Source organism: Mesoplodon mirus (genome assembly GCF_964341445.2).
Source record: "Mesoplodon mirus genome assembly, chromosome: 7".
Lineage (NCBI taxonomy): Eukaryota > Metazoa > Chordata > Mammalia > Artiodactyla > Ziphiidae > Mesoplodon > Mesoplodon mirus.
In genome coordinates, this window is record NC_138983.1 from 65,055,011 (window position 1) to 65,074,521 (window position 19,511).

The following is a 19,511-nucleotide window of genomic DNA, read 5'->3' on the forward strand; positions in this document are numbered from 1 at the left end:
GAAAGCCTGGGGCAGGCCTTTCCCACGCGTCTCATTTACTCCCCACCTCAGCCCCTCCCCAGTCACGGGAATTCTGCTTCTATGGCTGGGTCCATTTGGGTGCAGATTCCATCCAGTGCTTCCAGCCGACTTTACTGAGTGCCACCAGAGCAAGGGGCCCGGCCCCGCCCTCAAGAAGTTCCTGATCTGGGGTGAGAGCAGGGAGTCTGGCAGGGGACCCTCACAGCAGGGTGTGGGTGCTGGAGGAGGCACAGGAGAGAGGGGACTGCTAACCAGCGGCGTGATTTCTCAGCTGTGTCTTTAGTTATCCCAGGAGTATCAGGTGTGGGTTCTCAAGTGCATGTAAAACTGGTTTGAGGGCAGGCCTTGAGTTTGAATCATTTCTATGGGCTTAGTGCCTAGCATGGGCCTGGTGCAGAAGAGGCACCCAGTCCTTGCTTGCAGAACGAATGAATAAGTGGATGAATGAATGAATGAACGAATGAACAAACTAAAGAACCAGGGACCAAGCCGGCTGAACTGAGTTGAACTCAGTGCAGGAACAAATAGAGAACGTGGGTTAGGCCTGAGCAGGCTGCAGCCCCTAGAGGGTGTTCCAAGACTCTGGGAGGATTTGAGTATTGCCTAAGCTCCAAATTCTGGGGAGCTGCACCCTGGAATCCCAGTCTTTGTGAAAATCCTCAGAGCCATCTTTTTGGTCATCTTCATTTTGCCCAAAAGGAAACCCACTGGGCAAGGCTGGTCCTGTGGGAGGGAGCAGGGCTTGGGGCACACCACCTCCTCTATCCCTTCACTGCCCTGTTGAGGCTGGCTCTGGCCCCAGCCCCAGGCAAGAGGATGGAGGGGGCTGCGTGCCTGCCCTTATCGCCCTCACCCAGCTGACCATACTCACCAGAATGACCTTTAGGATCAAGGGAAAGGCCTCCATTGCCAGAGGGCCCAGAGAAGAGGCAGCTGACCCAGGAGGGATATGGGAGGAGCTGGAATCCAGACCCTCATCTGTTCATCAGCCTCCTTTGCACAATGGGACTGGAAGGGCCAGTGGCACCCAGGACTGAGGCTCCTGCAGAGGGCAGGGCAGACCTGGCTGGACCATGCTGAGGTTTCAAGCAAAACAAGAAAGGGCGAGAAGGACCTGAGTTGGTCAATGAGAACTAAGCCTGTGGGCCGTGAGTTAGAGAAATCCTGGGCAGGATGGATGTGCAGCACCTCCTACTCCCTGGAACAGGTCAGCGGTTCAGCAGTGCCGTAACTGGACACCACTCATGTGCATGGGAGGAAGGGAAGGGGATGGAATTAATATTTAGCTAGCATGTGGCGTTTACTTTGTGCTTTGCACTGGGCACCTCTTTTTATCCCATTTTATTTCTTTAGCTTCCCCATGAAACAGCACTAGGGTTCCCATTTTTCAGATGAGGAAACTGAGGGGTTACATAACTCACTGTGTCAGGCAGCTGGTGTGGGTGTGAAAGGGGTGGGGTCCCAGGCTCCCCTTTACCATCCTCTGAGGGAAACCAAAGGCCTCAGGTGGGTGAGATTTCCCATCACCTGTCAGCTGGGCTCTGGCCTCCCCTTCCATTCCTAGGTACTGCTCACCTCCCAGGCAGTGGCTTGAATGGCAGGTGTTTTGCTTCCCACATCTCCTCGAGCCCCCTGCCCCCAATTTCTATCCTGAAGACAGTCTTGAGGATCCTGTGTGGAGAGAGATCCCACTTGCTGGGTGGGGTTGGGGATTAGACACAGAAGAGGCGGGCAGCTCCCAGGTCATGACCTTGAGACCCCCAAGGCTTTCCTATCAGCTTGGCTCCCAAGGTGTTCTGGCTCTGTGTCAGAGGGTTCCCGGATCGCTCCTCGGGGGAACAAAAAGGTAGTCTGTGGAGCTGAGGGGACTTTGGGACAAATTCAGGAGTTTGATTCAGGAGGTGGCAGAGAGAGGAGAATGAGGGCCAGGAAGAGGAGGAGAAGGAATTCAGCAGGAATTTGGCAAGCTGAGGACAGGAAGCAAGGCAACAACTGACTCACAACTTTTGCCTTTTTAGGCTCGAACCATCTAATTGGGGGCTGAGAAGGGGGTTCGGGTGACAGGCAGGCCGGCCAGACGCCCCCCACCCCCCCACGCAGTGTCAGCTCCTGGCAGCCAGTGGCCTTTGTCCCCAGCAGCTCCTTCCTGCCACCCTCAGATCTGTTCCCCCAAGTTACCTTTTCCCCTGGAGCACTTCCCTTGGGGAGCTTGCTGATGGTGTGTGTGGCCAGCTTTTCAGAGCCTGGGCCTGGGACTCACGCTCTAATGTGCTTGCATTTGTAAGAGGAAAGCAGGACGGAGTACTGACAACCCCCTGTGTGGCTCCGCTGTGCACACGGGTCTGGAAGGAACTCCTCTTGGAGTGAGGCCTGGGTTTAGCCTGGCCTGGGTGGGTCCCAGAGGAGGAACCTCTCAGCCAAAGCTTTGCGGAAACTGAGGCCAGGGGATTGTGTTTAGAAACAAGCTGAAATCTGAAGGCTGGGTACCTTGGAGGGAAATGGAAATGGGTCAGCTGAGCAGCCAGAAGCAGGAAGTCTGACAGGAGTGGGTAGTTAGAGACAGTGGTCCTGGGAAGTCTCTGTGGAACAGCCTTTATGTGCCAGGAAGGCTAACAGGAGAGCTGGCTGGGCTGAAGGGTCAGACATTGAGTGGGCAAATCTGGAGGTGAGGATGGTGTCTCCTGAATCCCTTTGAGGACCTATTACTGAAATGGTCCAAGAGGGAAACAAAATGTTCGCGTTTAGATTAAGGTTACTAGGGGGTCTGTGTGCGCATATGTGTGTGTGCGCTCATGAGAGAGGGAATGAGATTGATCTTATAGGTGACATCTGTCGGAATTCTGCTGTAACTAGACTAATTGGGTTCAGCTCCCACAGTTCAGAATGAGGCTCATCCTCGGCTCCGGCCACACTCCTTTCTCCTGTCGAGAAGGACAGCACATGCACTGGCTCTCATTTGTTCCCTGACCAACAGGAGCTTGGCACGAACCCCACTCCATATGCTTCAAATGATCTGATACTCATTATAACCTCCCTCCCTTGTGTTCTCTTAAAATCTCAAACTAACCATCTCGTCTGAGAGCCCCGTGATACACATGTGGGAGGAAGAGCCCGTTTCCTTGGCAGTGACTGCCTCTCCTGTCTGTGCCCATGGTGAATGGTCCAGCATGCATCTTACAGGAAGAGGCCTCAGGTGGTGGTTTACTGACTAAGTGATTTAATGCAGCCCCAGCTCCCCACCACGATGGCTCTAGGGCAAACCTTAGCGGTAGATGTCCGTTTCCCAGAAACACCCTGGAGACCCCTGTTCTAACTGTCGGGGACATTCTCATGTGTGTGTGAGACACAGTGGTTCTTGGACTTTTCGTCCTGGGACCTACTTCCCCCGCAGGAGCCTGACACTCCTACACCTGTTCTTCCAAGTCCCAAGCAGTGGGCTCCGGGGCCTCTGAATCCATCTCTGGCATCTTCCTCCCTCTGACTCTATAGAGAGGAGCTTCACTGAAAACCTCCTCTTTTCATGATAAAATAAGGAAACTACAACTCTGTAATGGAGAGCATGTTCTTTCCTTGGTAGATATGACACCAGTGAACAACAGAAGACCTATGTCGCCTCCAAAGGAAGCTTCTCCTTCCTCTTCTCCTTCGCCTTCTCTGCCATCTTCTTCAGCTGGTGTCCCGCATGCTCTGGATAGTTCCTCCCTGCCTCAGGTAAGTGCCCTCAGGGCCCGGCACAGGTGTGAGGGCGACAAGCTGCCTATACTCCTCCCACTTCCACACTGAGCTCTGGATTCCTAGCACCCTTGGGTCACCCCAAGTGCACAGCCAGGGCCAGAGGGATGCTCTTTCAAGAGTCCACCCCACACCTCTTCACTTGTCCTTTTCACGAAAGTGCACCCTGCTCCTTCTCAGCCACGGAGGGCACAGCCACCCACTCATTCAGCAGACTTTATAGGGCATGGAATCTGAGCTGGACTGTGGGATGCAGAGATGCTAGGGCTTGTGCTCTGCCCTTGAGGGCCTCACAGAGGGTGTGGATGAGCTGGCAGCTGTAGGAGGGCAGGCACAGAACGCAGGGTACCTTTGGTAGCAGCTGAGAACCTTGGAAGCAACATCCCCCTTGAATAGAAAATGGCATCACCGAGACAGTCATGGTTGGACTCTTTCCTTCAATATGGGTTTATCAAGCCTCTATTACCTGCCAGACCTTGTTCTAGGCTCTGGGAAGTAGAATATCTAAGACAGAAAAGTACATACTCTTGTGAAGCTCCCATGACCAGAGCTCTTGGCAGGGCACAGTCACTCCTTCTCAAGTCTTCTATATTCTCCCTTTGCCAAGGGCCAAGCTCCTGCATGCTAGAAATGGCTGCTTTCTCAGTGGTGAGAGGCATGAGTCAGGTTTTGAAGGGTCATTGGAAGATCCTAAAGGCTATCCGGCCACCACAGCTCCAAGCCAGAAGGGTAGCTGTCTCTCCTTACCTTAATGGTCTCCAAAGAAGAAGCCTTGGTTTCTTGGTTGTTGGAGGAACATACCTATGAGTGGAATGTGCCCTTTAGTAAGGACCATGGCTGAGCTTCCTTATGTGCCTGGCCACCCACAGGGACCAGGCCAGCCCTCCCCTCACTGGCCCAGGAGCTTGTCAGTGACTTTGCTTTCCTTTCTGGCTTCCTACCCACCTAATCTAAGGCCCAGGAAAGATTTTGGTCCGTGATATGGGGTCTCTGGGCAATTCCAGCCCATCCCAAGGCAGCCACTTAGAAGGAAGAGTGGCCTTCTGAAATCATCCTAGGCAGAATTCTTTTTGACTTTGGGTATCTGAGATCTGGAGAGAGGAATGGAGGGGGCTATAGACTGAGATGTGTGTTCCTCATATAAATAAATGCTGGGGGGCTTCCCTGGTGGCACAGTGGTTGAGAGTCCGCCTGCCGATGCAGGGGACACGGGCTTGTGGCCCGGTCCGGGAAGATCCCACATGCCGTGGAGCGGCTGGGCCCGTGAGCCGTGGCTGCTGAGCCTGCGCGTCCGGAGCCTGTGCTCTGCAATGGGAGAGGCCACAACAGTGAGAGGCCCGTGTACAGCAAAATAAATAAATAAAAAAATAAATAAATAAATAAATAAATAAATAAATAAATGCTGGGAACTTCTAAAAATCACCGCTCTTTTTTGCCCATCCCTTCCAGGTGACAGTTTGCAACCCTCCTTCTCAGGTCTCAAGAGGTCATTTCAGTCCTTCCACCCCAATCTTCCTGAGGCAAGCCAGAACCCAAGGACCACCCAAGGAAATCCCCCTGCATATCCCTCATGGCCAGGTGCTGGAGCGGACGGAATACTGTCTGGTGAGGCCTGGTGGAGACGGCCTCGAAAGCTCGAGGCCACCTGGCCCTGCAGAGGTGGCTTCCGATGGGAGTCAGGAAGCAGAGGCCCCTCCTGTGGGTACCAGAAGCATCCACAGAGGCCCACACCCCATTGGAGGGAAGGACAGGTGCTCGCCAGACCAACAGCTGTCTCCCAGGGCTGGAGAGGACCCTGGAGAAGGGAGTACCAGACCCAGGAGGGGAGAGGAGGGTAGGTCAGAGCTGGCAGAGAAGAAGTCGGGCTTAAAGAAGCTGCTTCTCACTCGGGAGCAGAAGACTAGGTTGCTAGATTGGAATGACTCCAACCCTGAGAGCTCGCGCCTGGAAACCAGGGTGCAACTTTCCCAGAAAAGCACCGAGAATGGCCGAGGAGGAGGTGTGCTGAAACCAGTCCGCCCCTTGCTGCTCCCTCGGGCAGTGAGAGAGACCTTACCAGCCCAGAGAGAGGCTCAGGAGAAGATGGGGACCCCAGCTGAACGGACTCCCAGGGAGCAAAGCGTGACCCCGCCCAAGTCCCCGCTGCGGCTCATAGCCAACGCCATCCGGAGGTCCCTGGAGCCGCTCCTCCCCAGTTCCGACAGTGGGAGAAAGGCCTGGGCCAAGCCAGAGTCAAAGACTTTGCCCACCAGCCCACCCCACGCTTGCACTCGCCCATTCAGCCTTCGGAAAAGCAGCTCATTCAGCCTTCGGAAAACCAGCTCCAAAGACTGGGACCAGCCGTCCCCCAAGAGAGACATAGCGAGCAGGGCCTCAGCCTTCTTCTCCCTGGGCCCCCCACCCGCCAGGGCTGCCCAGCCCTCAGCCCCGAGCCCTCCTGACCCTGCCCTCCGCACCCACAGTTTGCCCAACCAGTCATCCAAGACGTTTCCTGCACTCGTGTCCCCACCCTGCAGCAAGATCGAAGATGTCCCCACCCTCCTGGAGAAAGTGAGTTTGCAAGAGACCGTCCCAGATGCTTCCAGGGATCCCAAGAAAAAGACCTCACTCTTTTCCTCCCTCAGACTCAAAGACAAATCTTTTGAGAGTTTCCTCCGAGAATCCAGACCAAGAAAGGACCTGCAAGACCTCTTCAGCAGCCCCAAGGGGAAGGTGCCGTCCATGGGCAATGCCCAGCCCCCAGAGAAGCTGGTGCAGCTGGTCAGTGGCACCTGTCTGGGGCAAGGGGTCCCTCCTTCTCCAGAGAAAGATGCAAGTAAGTGGCTCTTTCCTAACAAAAGTCTACCGTTCATGCTGGGCAATTAGTTATTGGATTAACAAGGAGGCATCTTTCATCTCTTTTTGCTTCTCAAATTAAATTCTGACAAAAGTAGGAAAACTTGTATTTAGAAAATTTGAAAAAAGTCTGAAAAAATTAAATTTGAAATTACGTTCTAGAAAGTTTTGGAAGAGATAAAGAATCAACCATAATTCCGCTACTTTCCCTACCATTGACCATATGAATATTTTTCACTATTATACATAAAATTTTATCTTTTAAATCAACATATCATAGCTATTAAGCCAGTTACCTCATAGTCTACATAAATGTGATATAATGGCCATAGAATATTCTGTCTAGTGTTTATGTTATTATTTAATGAACTATTTTCTTATCGTTTAACATATATATATATGAATTTATTTATATTTTGTATATGGTATTGAATGAACATTTTTATGCATATAGCTTTTTCTCTCCTTTGAATTATATTTTTTTAGGATAGGTTCTAAGAAATGGAATTACTAGTTGAAAAGTGTGAGTTTTTTAAGATCCTTAACTGATACTGACAAATTGTTTTTTAAAAGAGAATTGTATGGGTAAAGACTATATAGGTTTTTCCTGTTATTTCTTACAACTGTGTGTTGTAAATTTCAATTAAAACAAGGGGAAGGTACGAGTTTATATTTCACCATTAATGAGAGTACCCTTTTCACCACACTGTTACCTGCATTAAGTATCATATTTTTTCAGTGTTGCTATTTTACTAGTCAAGAAAATGGTGTCTCTTTTAAACTTGTATTTTTTTATTACTAGCTTAAACACATTTATGTATATTTGGCTACCAATGGGACCTAAGCCTTTTTTATATTTAAATCTGATTATAATTTTTCAAGTTATAAAATTAATTAATATATCAACAGATCAGAATAATTCAACAATAAGGAAATATTTTTAAAAAGTGACATAATCTCTCATATCCTTAGAGACAGTGTAAACACTTACATAATTTCTTTTTTGTTATTGCTATTTATTTGAGTGCTTTAAACAAAGTGATTCTACCATCCCTATTGTTGAGAACGTTTTCTTTATTTCTTTAAACTTTAAAAAAATTTAACTTTTATTTTGGGACTTCAGTTTTCAAGCAAAAAATTATTTCTCTCTTTTGGTGCTTTAATCAAAAAGCTATACAGATTAACAAGAGACTTTATTTTCAGCCAATTCAGGATAAGCATGGCAGGCTGGTGTATAACTACACCCTTTTTATTACATCATAAAGTTTAATCATGCTGTGCAGTTTTTGATAGATAATATATTCACATGGCTCAAAATAAAAGGGTACAATAGGCACAAAATGAATAGTCCTATCTCCCATCCCTGTCCCTGTCTGTCCCTGAGCCGTCCAGGTCCTATCCCTGATGACAGATACTATTATCAGGTTCTTGGGCATTCTTCCAGACAAAATTTATGAATATATGAGAAAATTTACATATCATATTCTTTCTTTTTTGAACAAATAATAGCATGCTAGCATATTGTACATACTTTTTTGAACTTTTAATTTTATTTTGGAGATCATTCTGTGTTAGTACATAAAGAACTTTCTCCTTCATTTCATAGCTCCATGGTATTCCATTGTGTAGAAGTACCATAATTTATGTAGCCAGTCAGTCCCCTGTGATGGAAAGCTTAAGTATTTCAAAATTTTGTTATTGCAGACAGTGCTACGATAATGAAGAACTTGGGCCACTTGGCATATGTGTGAATTTACCTCTAAGATAAATTCCTAGAAGTGGAAATGCTGGAACGAAGTACATGTGAATTGAAATTTTGATAGATATTGCCAAAATTGTCCTCCATCAAAGTGGTGCTGGTTCACCCTCCCCAGCAGCAAAGTATGAGAGTGCTATTTCTACACTTGCAGTGTGCTACCCAACTTAAAAAAAAATCTTTACCAGCCTGATTAGAGATTGAGCATCTTTTCATACATTGAAGAGTCATTTGTATTTCCTTTTCTGTGAACTGTTGTTTCTGTCTTTATCTAATTTTCTGTTGGGTTGTTGGTATTTTTCTTGATAATATGTAGGGACTCTGTAAAAGGGAAACTTAGCTTTTTTCTTGCAATATAAATTACAAATACTTTTTCCAGCTTCTTGTTTGTGTTTAATTTTGTTTATGGTGATTTTTGCCACATAAGATTTTACTTTTATATAATAGTTGTGGCAATTTTCCATTTTATGGCTTCTGGGCTTTGTACAATATAATTCAGAAAGAACTTTTTCTAAGTTTATGGACAAAGTTTCTTATTTTTTTACATTTATATGTTTATATCAAGAAATTACCCTAGTATAAAATGTGAGCTATGGATCCAACCTTCTTTTTTTAGATGTCTCTTTGGTTATCCTAAAATAATTTAGTGAATATTCATCTTTTCTTCTCTTATGTGAGATGACATCTTTATCATATATCAGATTCCTGTACTTGGACTGATTTCCACACCATCTATTATATTCTGTTGAGTTGTCTGTTATGTATCAGTTCCACACTGTTTTGATTATTTTCCTTTATATATTTATATATTTTAAAAATTCTGTATTTTACCATCTGGTAGGAAGAGTATTTCATTATTGATCTTCTCTTTCAAAACTTTCCTGGCTCTTCTTGCTTCTTTGATATTCTATATGGACTGAGCATTAGCTTGCCTATGTACCCCAAAAATCCTGTAAGTACTTTTATGGGATTAAGTTTACAAATTAACTCGGTGAGAATTTACAACCTTATGATATGAATTGCCTTTCCATTTGCCCATATCTTTTTGTGTGACCCTCTGGAATATTCTAAACTTTACATCATATAGATCTTGCATATTTATTGTTAAGTTTATTACTAGGTATGTTCGTTTTTGTTGCTGTTATAAATAAGATATTTTCCATTTTATCCTCCTACTGTTGTGTATATGAAATTTATTGATTTCTGTATAGTAATTTTTTTTTTAAAGAAGATGTTGGGGGTAGGAGTTTATTAATTAATTTATTTATTTTTGCTGTGTTGGGTCTTCGTTTCTGTGCGAGGGCTTTCTCTAGTTGTGGCAAGTGGGGGCCACTCTTCATCGCAGCGCGCGGGCCTCTCACTATCGCGGCCTCTCTTGTTGCGGAGCACAGGCTCCAGACGCGCAGGCTCGGTAGTTGTGGCTCACGGGTCTAGTTGCTCCGCGGCATGTGGGATCCTCCCAGCCCAGGGCTCGAACCCGTGTCCCCTGCATTAGCAGGCAGACTCTCAACCACTGCGCCACCAGGGAAGCCCCTGTATAGTAATTTTTGACCCATCCATTTTTACTGAATTCTCTTTGCTTGTAAATGCTTTTCAATGACTTCTCCTAGGTCCTCCCCAAATATACAGTCATAACGTCTACAAATAATGATAATTTTACCTCTTGTTTTTAAGTTGTGTAGCACTAACTTATTTTGTTTCCTAGTTTCTTTGGTTTCCACAATCTCCAGAACAATATTAAGGTAGTGATAATGGTTTCTATATTATATTCTGAACTTTAATGAGAATGCATCTCATTAAATGTTTTCCCATTTAAGCATGGTGCTGGCTTCTGGGTTGACCCAGATATATTTTGAGAAAATAGCCATCTAGTCCTATTTTATTAAAAGTATTTAAAATCATGAATGGATGTTGAATTTTATTAAATGTCAGCACAATTTGAGATGACTGCATGATTTTTGCTCCATAATTTAATTAGTAGTATGAATTATGTAATGGATTCACTGATACTGAACCATCCTTGTATTGCTGAAATAAATACCACTCAGTCATGGTGTCTTATTATTTAATATACTTTTCTATTCTGTTTGCTGGTATTTTATTTAAAATTTTTGCATCAAATTCTTAGTGAGATTAGCCTTTAGTTTACTTACATCATATTTATATGACTTCTCTATGTGCTGATTAGAATAAGTTGGGGTAAATGTGTTTTCCTGATTTATTTTTCATGGAGGGCTGCATTCATTTATATTCATTAGGAAATGGTGTGACTTCCTTAGCTTGGAACAGAATGGGAGTGCAGAATGGAATTAGGTTAAAGCTGACCAGCTCTGAAAATAGTGCCTGGACCCATCGCATAGAAGAGCTTTGTGTTTCTGAGGTGTTCTTAAGTCAGTATCCTAAGAATGTAAAGATTTTACCTACCCTATCAGATAAGGTCCATTAGTTTCCTTGTATTTTCCTGCTCTTGCCCAGCCTACCAATCACAAATACACACACACACACACAGCTCACTTTACACTTAACTTCCTGCACACTTCCATGCAATGGAGAGAGAAAGCAGTATTGAAATGGGGAGTGAGAAACTTTCAAAATTTATTCAAATGGAAATACCTCAGATTTATGATCACTTGAATAAAGAGCCAGCTGAAATTTATTTTTTCTCATTTTTACAACACACCTTGCCAGGTAAATTATTGGTAAACATAAACTTCTCAGAGTCGTTTACTTGGGGGCATAAACTGGCTTCAAGCACTTACCAGTGACAATTTTATACCAACAATTTTAATGCTAATTATTGCTCCTCTATGTAATTAAACAAAGCACCCTGAGAACCTCTCTTTTAAAATTTTTGTGTAAAATATTTATTGCAGTATAAAATACATACACAAATATTAAGTACAAAACTGATGAATTTTTGCAAAGTGCACATTTGTGTAATCACCTTGGAGATCAAGATATAGAACACTACCAGCATTCAGAAGACTCCCTCATGCTTCTTCCCAAATCTATGTGCCACCCAACAAAAGTGCTTACCATCTGACTTCTGTCATCTTAGATTACTTTTGCAATTTTTTGACTTTATAAATTTGAATCATTCAGTCTTGTGGTAGGCAAAATTCTGAGAGGACCCCATGCTGCCTGCCTCCCATGTTCTTGCCCTGTGTACTCTCGTCCTCTTGAGTATGGTGGAATGTGAATATGGTGGATCTCACTCCCGTGTTTAGGGTATGGGGTTTTGCAAATGTAATTAAGTTCCAAGACAATTGAGTTTGAGTTCATCAAAAGGGAAATGGGTAGGCCTAACGTAATCAGGTGAGCCCTTAACAAGGACTGGGCCCTTCCCGAAGTCAGAAATTCAAAGCATGAGAAAGACATGGTCCTGCTGGCCTCGAAGGAGTAACCTGTCATGCAGTGAGAGAACTTTTGAGCAGGAGGCCTCTAGGAGCTACAACCAGCTGACAGCCAGCAAGGAAACGGACCCCGTGTCCTACAACCACTAGGAACTGAATTCTGTCAACAATCTGAATGAGCTGGAAGAGAACCCTTAGCTGCAAATGAGACCCCAACCCAGTGGACACCTTGACTGCAGCTTTGGGAGACACTGAGCAGAGGACCCAGTGGAGCCAGGCCGGCACTTCTGACCTACATGACTATGAGATAATCAGTAGGTGCTATTGTAAGCTGCTATGGTGTTCACTGCTCCCACAACAATAGAAAACTAATACAAGTATGTGCTCTTTTGTGCCTGGCTTCTTTCACTAAATGTTAAGGGGGGTGTATCCATGTCCATATGCGTAGCAGTGGTTTCCTCTTTTCCACCACCTCATTTTATTTGCTTGTATGAATATGACACTCTTTACTGGTGCATTCTGATGCTGGGCACTTAGGTTGTTTTCAGTTGTTTTTATTGTGAAGAATGCTGCTTTCAGCACCCTTATACATAGTGTTTCTGTTGGGTATTGTCAAAGATAAACAAAGCCAGATACTAGTTAAAGTGGTAAGGACAGAGTTTAATTAGTAATTTATTGTTACAGTAGGGAAGAGAGTTCAGTATGAACTGAACTCAGCTTTGATTTTGCCAGAGGTGGCTGGGTGTTTGACAGGGAGAATGAGGGAATAGGGAGAGGGGTGAGTGGGGTCTCAGTAGAGTCAGGGAAGTGAAAAGTTCTATACAGTTGGTTAGTGTAAATGCTGGTTAGGTCAGCTGGGTCTGTTAGCTGGCAGTGATCGAAGTTAGGATTCTATCCTCCCCCAGAAACTGGGAGACTGAGGCCCTATCCTTCCTGATGATTGCATTTGAAAGGACTGGCTTTCTGGTCCTCCTGAGTGGTAGGAGATACGTATACATCTCAAAGGGACAGAAGAAGCATTGACAGTTGTAAGCCCTTTTTAGTAAAGGCTCTAAGAAAGTGTGGTCAGGAGCCTATAGACAGGTGTTGGCTAAAACAAACAGTAAATTCATTTGTCAGTCTTGAGTTTTCTCAGGCAGGTACTTTAAGGGGGACTGGGTCATCCTAGGGATGTGGCCTTGAACTGTTAGAAACTGCCAGTGTTTAAGTCTTTCAGTGTAGGAAGAAGTGGGTGGGCTAAACTACTTGTGTTGAGAGCCTAGTTGCTACGGGCCAAGGTTTAGGTCTAGTCGAGGGTGCTCAGGTGAGCTTGGCTAGAGTATGGGCGAAGAGAGAATCTCTGTCAGTACGTACCTGGGAGTGAATTGCTAGGTCCTGGGGTTAGGCGTGATTGGTTTTCTTTAGTAGGTACTGTCAAATGGTTTTCCAAAGTGGTTGTGCCAATGTATATACCCTCCAGCAGGAACTGAGAACTCCCCTTGACCCACATCCTTGCCAACACTCCATAGTCTCAGTTTTGTTTTGTTTTGTTGATGTCACTATTTTTATGGGCGTGTGGTGGTATCTCATGGTTTTAATTGGCATTTACCTGATAATGATGTTGCACTACTGTTCACATGCTTATGTAGATATTTTCTTGTATGATATCTCTATTCAAGTCTTTTGTCCATACTTTCATTATGTAGTCAGACCTTTCCTTATTGGTTTGTAATCTGTGTAGATTCTGGATATAAGTCCTTTGTCAGATATACATATATATAAAATATCTTCTCCCTCTCTTCCGCTCACTTTTTCACTCTCTGAAGGTGTTTTTGATAAACAAAGGCACTTTTTTTTTTTTTTTTGCTGTACGCAGGCCTCTCACTGTTGTGGCCTCTCCCATTGCGGAGCACAGCCTCCGGACGCGCAGGCTCAGCGGCCATGGCTCACGGGCCCAGCCGCTCCGCGGCATGTGGGATCTTCCCGGACCGGGGCACAAACCCGTGTCCCCTGCATCAGCAGGCAGACTCTCAACCACTGCGCCACCAGGGAAGCCTGAGGCAGGTTCATTTTTGAACCTTCTATTCATTTCCACTGGTTTGTCTGTCCTTGCACCTGAGTCACACTGTTTTCATTATGTGGTTTTATAATAAATCTTCATAGTCTGAAGTAAATTCTCCGCTTTGTTCTTCAAGATTGTTTGATATTCTTGGCCTTTTGCATTTCCATATGACTTACAGAATCAACTCATCAATTTCCACAAAAATATTTTCTGGGCATATGACTAGTATTGCATTGACTCCAGAGATAAATTTGGAGAAAATTAACATCTTTATAATAGTAAGTCTTCAAATCCCTGGACATGATACATTCCTAAAGACTTCTGCAATTTCTGTCAGTGTTTTGTAGTTGTAGTGATCTTGCACAATTTTCATTACATATATTCCCTGGTATTCAATTTTTGTGTGTGCAGTTATAGATGATACAGTTTTAAATTGATTAGAGACATTTGATAGCTTTAGAATATTGTGTCTTCTGATCTGAGAACACACTATAACCCTCTATTTAGTCAGAGTTCATAAAAATTCTGGTTATAAGTCCTTTATCAGATATGTGTTTACAAATATTTTCTCCCAGCTAGTGGATTGTCTTTTCATTTTCATCATCCAAAGAACAGCAGTTTTTAATTTGATGAAGTCAAATTAATTAATTTTTTTAATAATTTGAATTAGGTTTAAGAAATCTTTCTAAGCGCAAAGTTACTAAGGCTTTTTCCTATGTTTTCTCTCAGAAGTTTTACAGTTTTTAGCTTTTGGGCTTAAGTCTATAATCCAATTCTAATTAATTTCTTATAGTAAACAAAGGTTTTTTGCCCATAGATATCCAGTTGTTAAAGCACCACTTGTTAAAAAGTCTCTTCTTCCCCCATTGTGTTACAATGTCATCTTTACAGATAATCAGTTGACTATATACGTGTGGGTTTACCTCTGTACTCTCTACTCTGTTCCATTGATCTGTATGTTTATCCTTATACTCTCTTGATTACTAGAGATTTAGAGTAAGTCTTGCAAACAGGTAGTGGGAGCCCTCAAATTTTGTTCTTAAAAGTTATTGTGGTGGGCTTCCCTGGTGGCGCAGTGGTTGAGAGTCTGCCTGCCGATGCAGGGGACACGGGTTCGTGCCCCGGTCCGGGAAGGGAAGATCCCACATGACGTGGAGCGGCTAGGCCCGTGAGCCATGACCGCTGAGCCTGAGCGTCCAGAGCCTGTGCTCCACAACGGGAGAGGCCACAACAGTGAGAGGCCCACGTACTGCAAAAAAAAAAAAAAAGTTATTTTGGCTATTCTAGGTCTTTTGTGTTTCCATAAAAATTTTAAATTTAGCTAGTCAATTTCTACCAAATAAGCCTGCTGGAATTTTGATTGGGATTGTTTTTAGTCTCTAAATAATTTGGGGAAAATTGATACCTACTGAGTCTTTCAGTCCATAGAGATGGAATATCTCTTAATTTATTTAGGTTTTCTTAGTTTTCAGTGTGTAGTTCCTGCGCATGTTTTGTTAAATGTGTCCCTTAAGAATTTCACAGTTTGTTGTTGTTACTACTGTAAGTGGAGTGGCTTTCTTAATTTTGATTTTCAGTTGCTCATTGTTAATATGTAGAAACGCAATTGACTTTTTCTGTTGTCCTTGCTAAAATCACTTATTATTCTAGTAGCTTTTTTGTGAGATTTTCTACACAGATAATCATGTTGTCTGAAAATAAAGATGGTTTGACATCCTCCTTTCCAGTTTGTATACCTTTTAATTAATTTTCTTGTACTGCCTGGGACCACCTATACAGTGCTAAATAGAAGTGGTAATAAATAGATCATTATATTTTTAACCCAATATCAGAAGGCTTATCTATTTGCTGTAGATTATTTTTATAGGTACTCTTTTTATTGGTTATAACATTATGTGCTTAGCATGTACAGCATTATATTTTGACTCCTATATACACTACTGTGTGCTCACAACCAAAGTTTTAGTTCCCATCCATCACCATACAGTTGACCCTCTTTACCCATTTTTCCCTCTGGTACCCTCTTCCCTCTGGTAACCATTACTCTGTTCTCTGTATCCACATGTTTGTTTTTATTTGGTTTTATTTGATTTGTTCATTTATTTATTTATTTTTGTATTCCACGTATAAGTGAACTCATATATATTTGTCTTTCTCCATCTCATTTCACTTAGCATAAAATCCTCAAGGTCCATCCATGTTGTCACAAATGGCAAGATGTCATCCTTTTTTATGGCTGACTAGTATTCTCTCCTATACCACATCTCTATGAACGTAGCATAGTGTGTATATCTTTTGAAATGAGTGTTTTGTGCTCTTTGGATAAATACCCAGAAGTGGACTAACTGGATCATATGGTAGATCTATTCTTTTTTTTTTTTTTTTTTTTTTTGGCGGTACGCGGGCCTCTCACTGCTGTGGTTTCTCCTGTTGCAGAGCACAGGCTCCGGACGCGCAGGCTCAACGGCCATGGCTCACGGGCCTAGCCGCTTCGCGGCATGTGGGATCTTCCGAGACCAGGGCACAAACCTGTGTCCCCTGCATCGGCAGGCGGACTCTCAACCATTGCACCACTAGGGAAGCCCTGGTAGATCTATTCTTAATTTTTTGAGGAAACTTCACACTGTTTTCTACTGTGGCTGCACCAATTTATATTCCTACCAGCAGTATATGAGGGTTCCTTTTGTTAGATATGTAACTACTCAGATTTTCCATTTCTTCTTATGTCAGTTTTATGTCGTGTTTTTCAATAAATTTGTCCATTTAATCTAAATTTTCAAATTTATTGTCATAAAATGGTTTATGGTTACTAGCTTCCTTTAGTACTCTGTAGGACTTTTTATCCCCAGTATTGGTAGGTGTGTTTTCTGTCTCGTTTTTCTCAATCATTCTTTGTGGAGGTTATCAATTTTATTCATCTTTTTAAAGAAGAAAATTTTTGCTTTGTTAATTTTCTGTTTTATTTCTGCTTTGTCTTTATTGTCTTTCATAATCTGTTCTTATCTTGAGTATTTTCTTCCTTTTTGGTTTCCTTAGGTTCATTTGGTGGTTCTTTTTCTAGTTTCTTGAAGTAGATCTTAGAGCATTGATTCTCAACTTTTCTCTTTTGCATAATGTATACATTTAAAGCTCTAAATTCCCCTCTAATCATCACTTTAGCTGCATTCTAGTCATTTTGTTATACCATATTTTTTATCATAAGTTAATTTAAATTTATTTTTATTTCTTCTTTGATCTGTAGGTTGTTAGAAAGTATTGCTTAAGTTCTAATCATTTTGAAGTGTTCTACTTATATATATATATATATATTTTTTTTTTTTTTTGCGGTACGTGGGCCTCTCACTGCTGCGGCCTCTCCCGTTGCGGAGCACAGGCTCCGGACGCGCAGGCTCAGTGGCCATGGCTCACGGGCCCAGCCGCTCCGCGGCATGTGGGATCTTCCCGGACCGGGGCACGAACCCATGTCCCCTGCATCGGCAGGCGGACTCTCAACCACTGCACCACCAGGGAAGCCCCTACTTATATTTTTTATTAATTGATTTCTAGCTTAACCTCACTGTTGTCAGAAGACATACTATGTATGACTTCAGTCCTTTGAAATTTGTTGATACTTGCTTTATAGCTTGGCATATTATCAATTTAGTGAATGTTCCATGTGCTCTGAAAAAAATTTATATTCTCTAGTTATTGGGGATGTTGTTTCATATCAGTCAATTAGGTCAAATGTATTAGTAGTGTTTGCTCAAATCTTCTATATCCTTACAGGTTGTCACCTGTACTTCTGACCAACTGGTTATAAGTAGAGGTTCCCCCAGTTCCTTCCTTGGGTTCAATAATTTGCTAGTCTGGTGTAGAACTCAGGGAAACACTTACTTACACTTATTAGTTTATTATAATGGATATGATAAAGGATACAGATGAATAGCCTGATGAAGAAATACATAGGGTGAAGTCTGGAAGGGTCCCAAGCACAGGAGCTTCTGTCCCCATGGAGCTGGGGTGCAACACCCTCCCAGCACATGGATGTGTTCACCAATCTGGGAGCTCTCTAAACCCTGTACTTCAGGGATTTTTATGGAGGCTTCATCACATAGGTATGATCGATTATTAACTCATTTTCCAGCCCCTCTCCCCTCTTCAGAGGATGGAGGGGTAGGGATGATAGTTCCAAGCTTCTAATCATGGCTTGGTCTTTCTAGTGACCAGTCCCCATCCACAAACCCACCAAGAGCCACCTCATTAGAACAAAAGATACTCCTATCACCTAGGAAATTCCAAGGGTTTTAGGACCTTTTGTCAGGAATTGGGGTCAAAGATCAAATATTAGCAGGAGCCAGGGGCAGAGACCAATACAGAAAGTCCCTGATTTACACTGGTTCAATTTGCAATTTTTTGACTTTATGGTAATGCAAAAGCAATATGCATTCATTAGAAACCATACTTCACATTTTGAATTTTGATCTTTTCCCAGGCAAGCAATATGTGGTACCATACTCTCCAGAGAGCCACAGCTCACAGTGAGCCAGGAGACCTGGCTGGTAAATAACCGATACACTTACAGCCTGTACTCTGTACTCAAACAACAATTCTGTTTTTCACTTTCAGTGTAGTGTTCAATAATCTATCAATACATGAGCTAGTCTACCCTTTGTTATAAATTAGGCTTTGTTTTAGATGATTTTTTCCAACTGTAGGCAATGTAAGTGTTCTGAGCACATTTAGGCATGCTAGGCTAAGTTACAACATTTAGTAAGTTAGGTGTATTAAATTAGTTTTCAACTTACAATATTTTCAACTTAGGATGGGTTTATCGGGATGTAACCCCATTGTAAGCTGAGGAAGGTCTGTAGGTATATTTCTTATTATTTCACACTATCTTACATTAAACAGTCAATTGTCTTTTAAAGAAATTAAGAACCACAAAGAAAAATTATTTTATATTTACCATTTCTGAACCTCTTCATTCCGTCTTGTATATTCCTTCTGCTACAGAACTTTTTAAAACTTTTTTATATCCATGTCAGCTAACAACAAATTATCCTAACTTCTTTCTCCTAAAAAAAACCAATAAAACAAAAAAACCAAAAACCTTTATTTTTGCTTCATTTTAAAAAAAAAAAACAAGGCAGGTAAGGAGAATTTTTTAAAATATTTATTTATTTATTATTTTATTTATTTATTTTGTCTGTGCCGGGTCTTAGTTGCTGCACATGGGATCTTCATTGAGGCATGCAGATTTCTTAGTTGTGGCCTTCAAACTCTTAGCTGCGGTGTGCATGAGGGATCTAGTTCCCCAACCAGGGATCAAACCTGGGTCCCCTGCATTGGGAGTGTGGAGTCTTACCCACTGGACCACCAGGGAAGCCCCTTTTGCTTCATTTTGAATGGGTCATTTCACTGGACATAGAATCATAAGTTGACAAATTTTTTTGTTCTTTCAGCATTTTAATGATGTTCTATTGTCTCTTGGCATATTTAGGTTCTGACAAGATGTCCATGGAAATTCTTATCTTTGTTTCTCTGTATGAAATGTATCATTTTTCTCTGTCTGCTTTTAAGATTTTATCTGTATCTCTGGTTTTTGGCAATTTCATTATCATGAGGCTTGCTATGATTTTCTTTGTGTTTACCCTGCTTGTGGGTTTTTGAGCTTCTTGAAGCTGTGGATTTACAATTTTCATTAAATTTGCATGATTTTCAGCAATATTATGTCAACTACATTTTCTGTTCTTGTCATTTTCCCTCTGTCTCCTGGCACTCCCATCACATGTAT

General features: G+C 42.9%; 1 protein-coding gene across 4 annotated transcripts in view; it reads left to right on the plus strand.

The window, feature by feature from the left end:
• The window catches only part of MICAL2 (microtubule associated monooxygenase, calponin and LIM domain containing 2), a 226,124-nt gene that overhangs the window by 163,445 nt on the left and 43,168 nt on the right, over window positions 1-19,511 (plus strand). For all 4 annotated transcript variants that reach the window (XM_082629277.1, XM_082629275.1, XM_082629274.1 and 1 more), the window contains 2 exons: window positions 3,599-3,732; window positions 5,203-6,568. In XM_082629277.1, coding sequence (XP_082485403.1) covers window positions 3,599-3,732; window positions 5,203-6,568 — 1,500 coding nt within the window. The remainder of the gene's footprint in view (window positions 1-3,598; window positions 3,733-5,202; window positions 6,569-19,511) is intronic.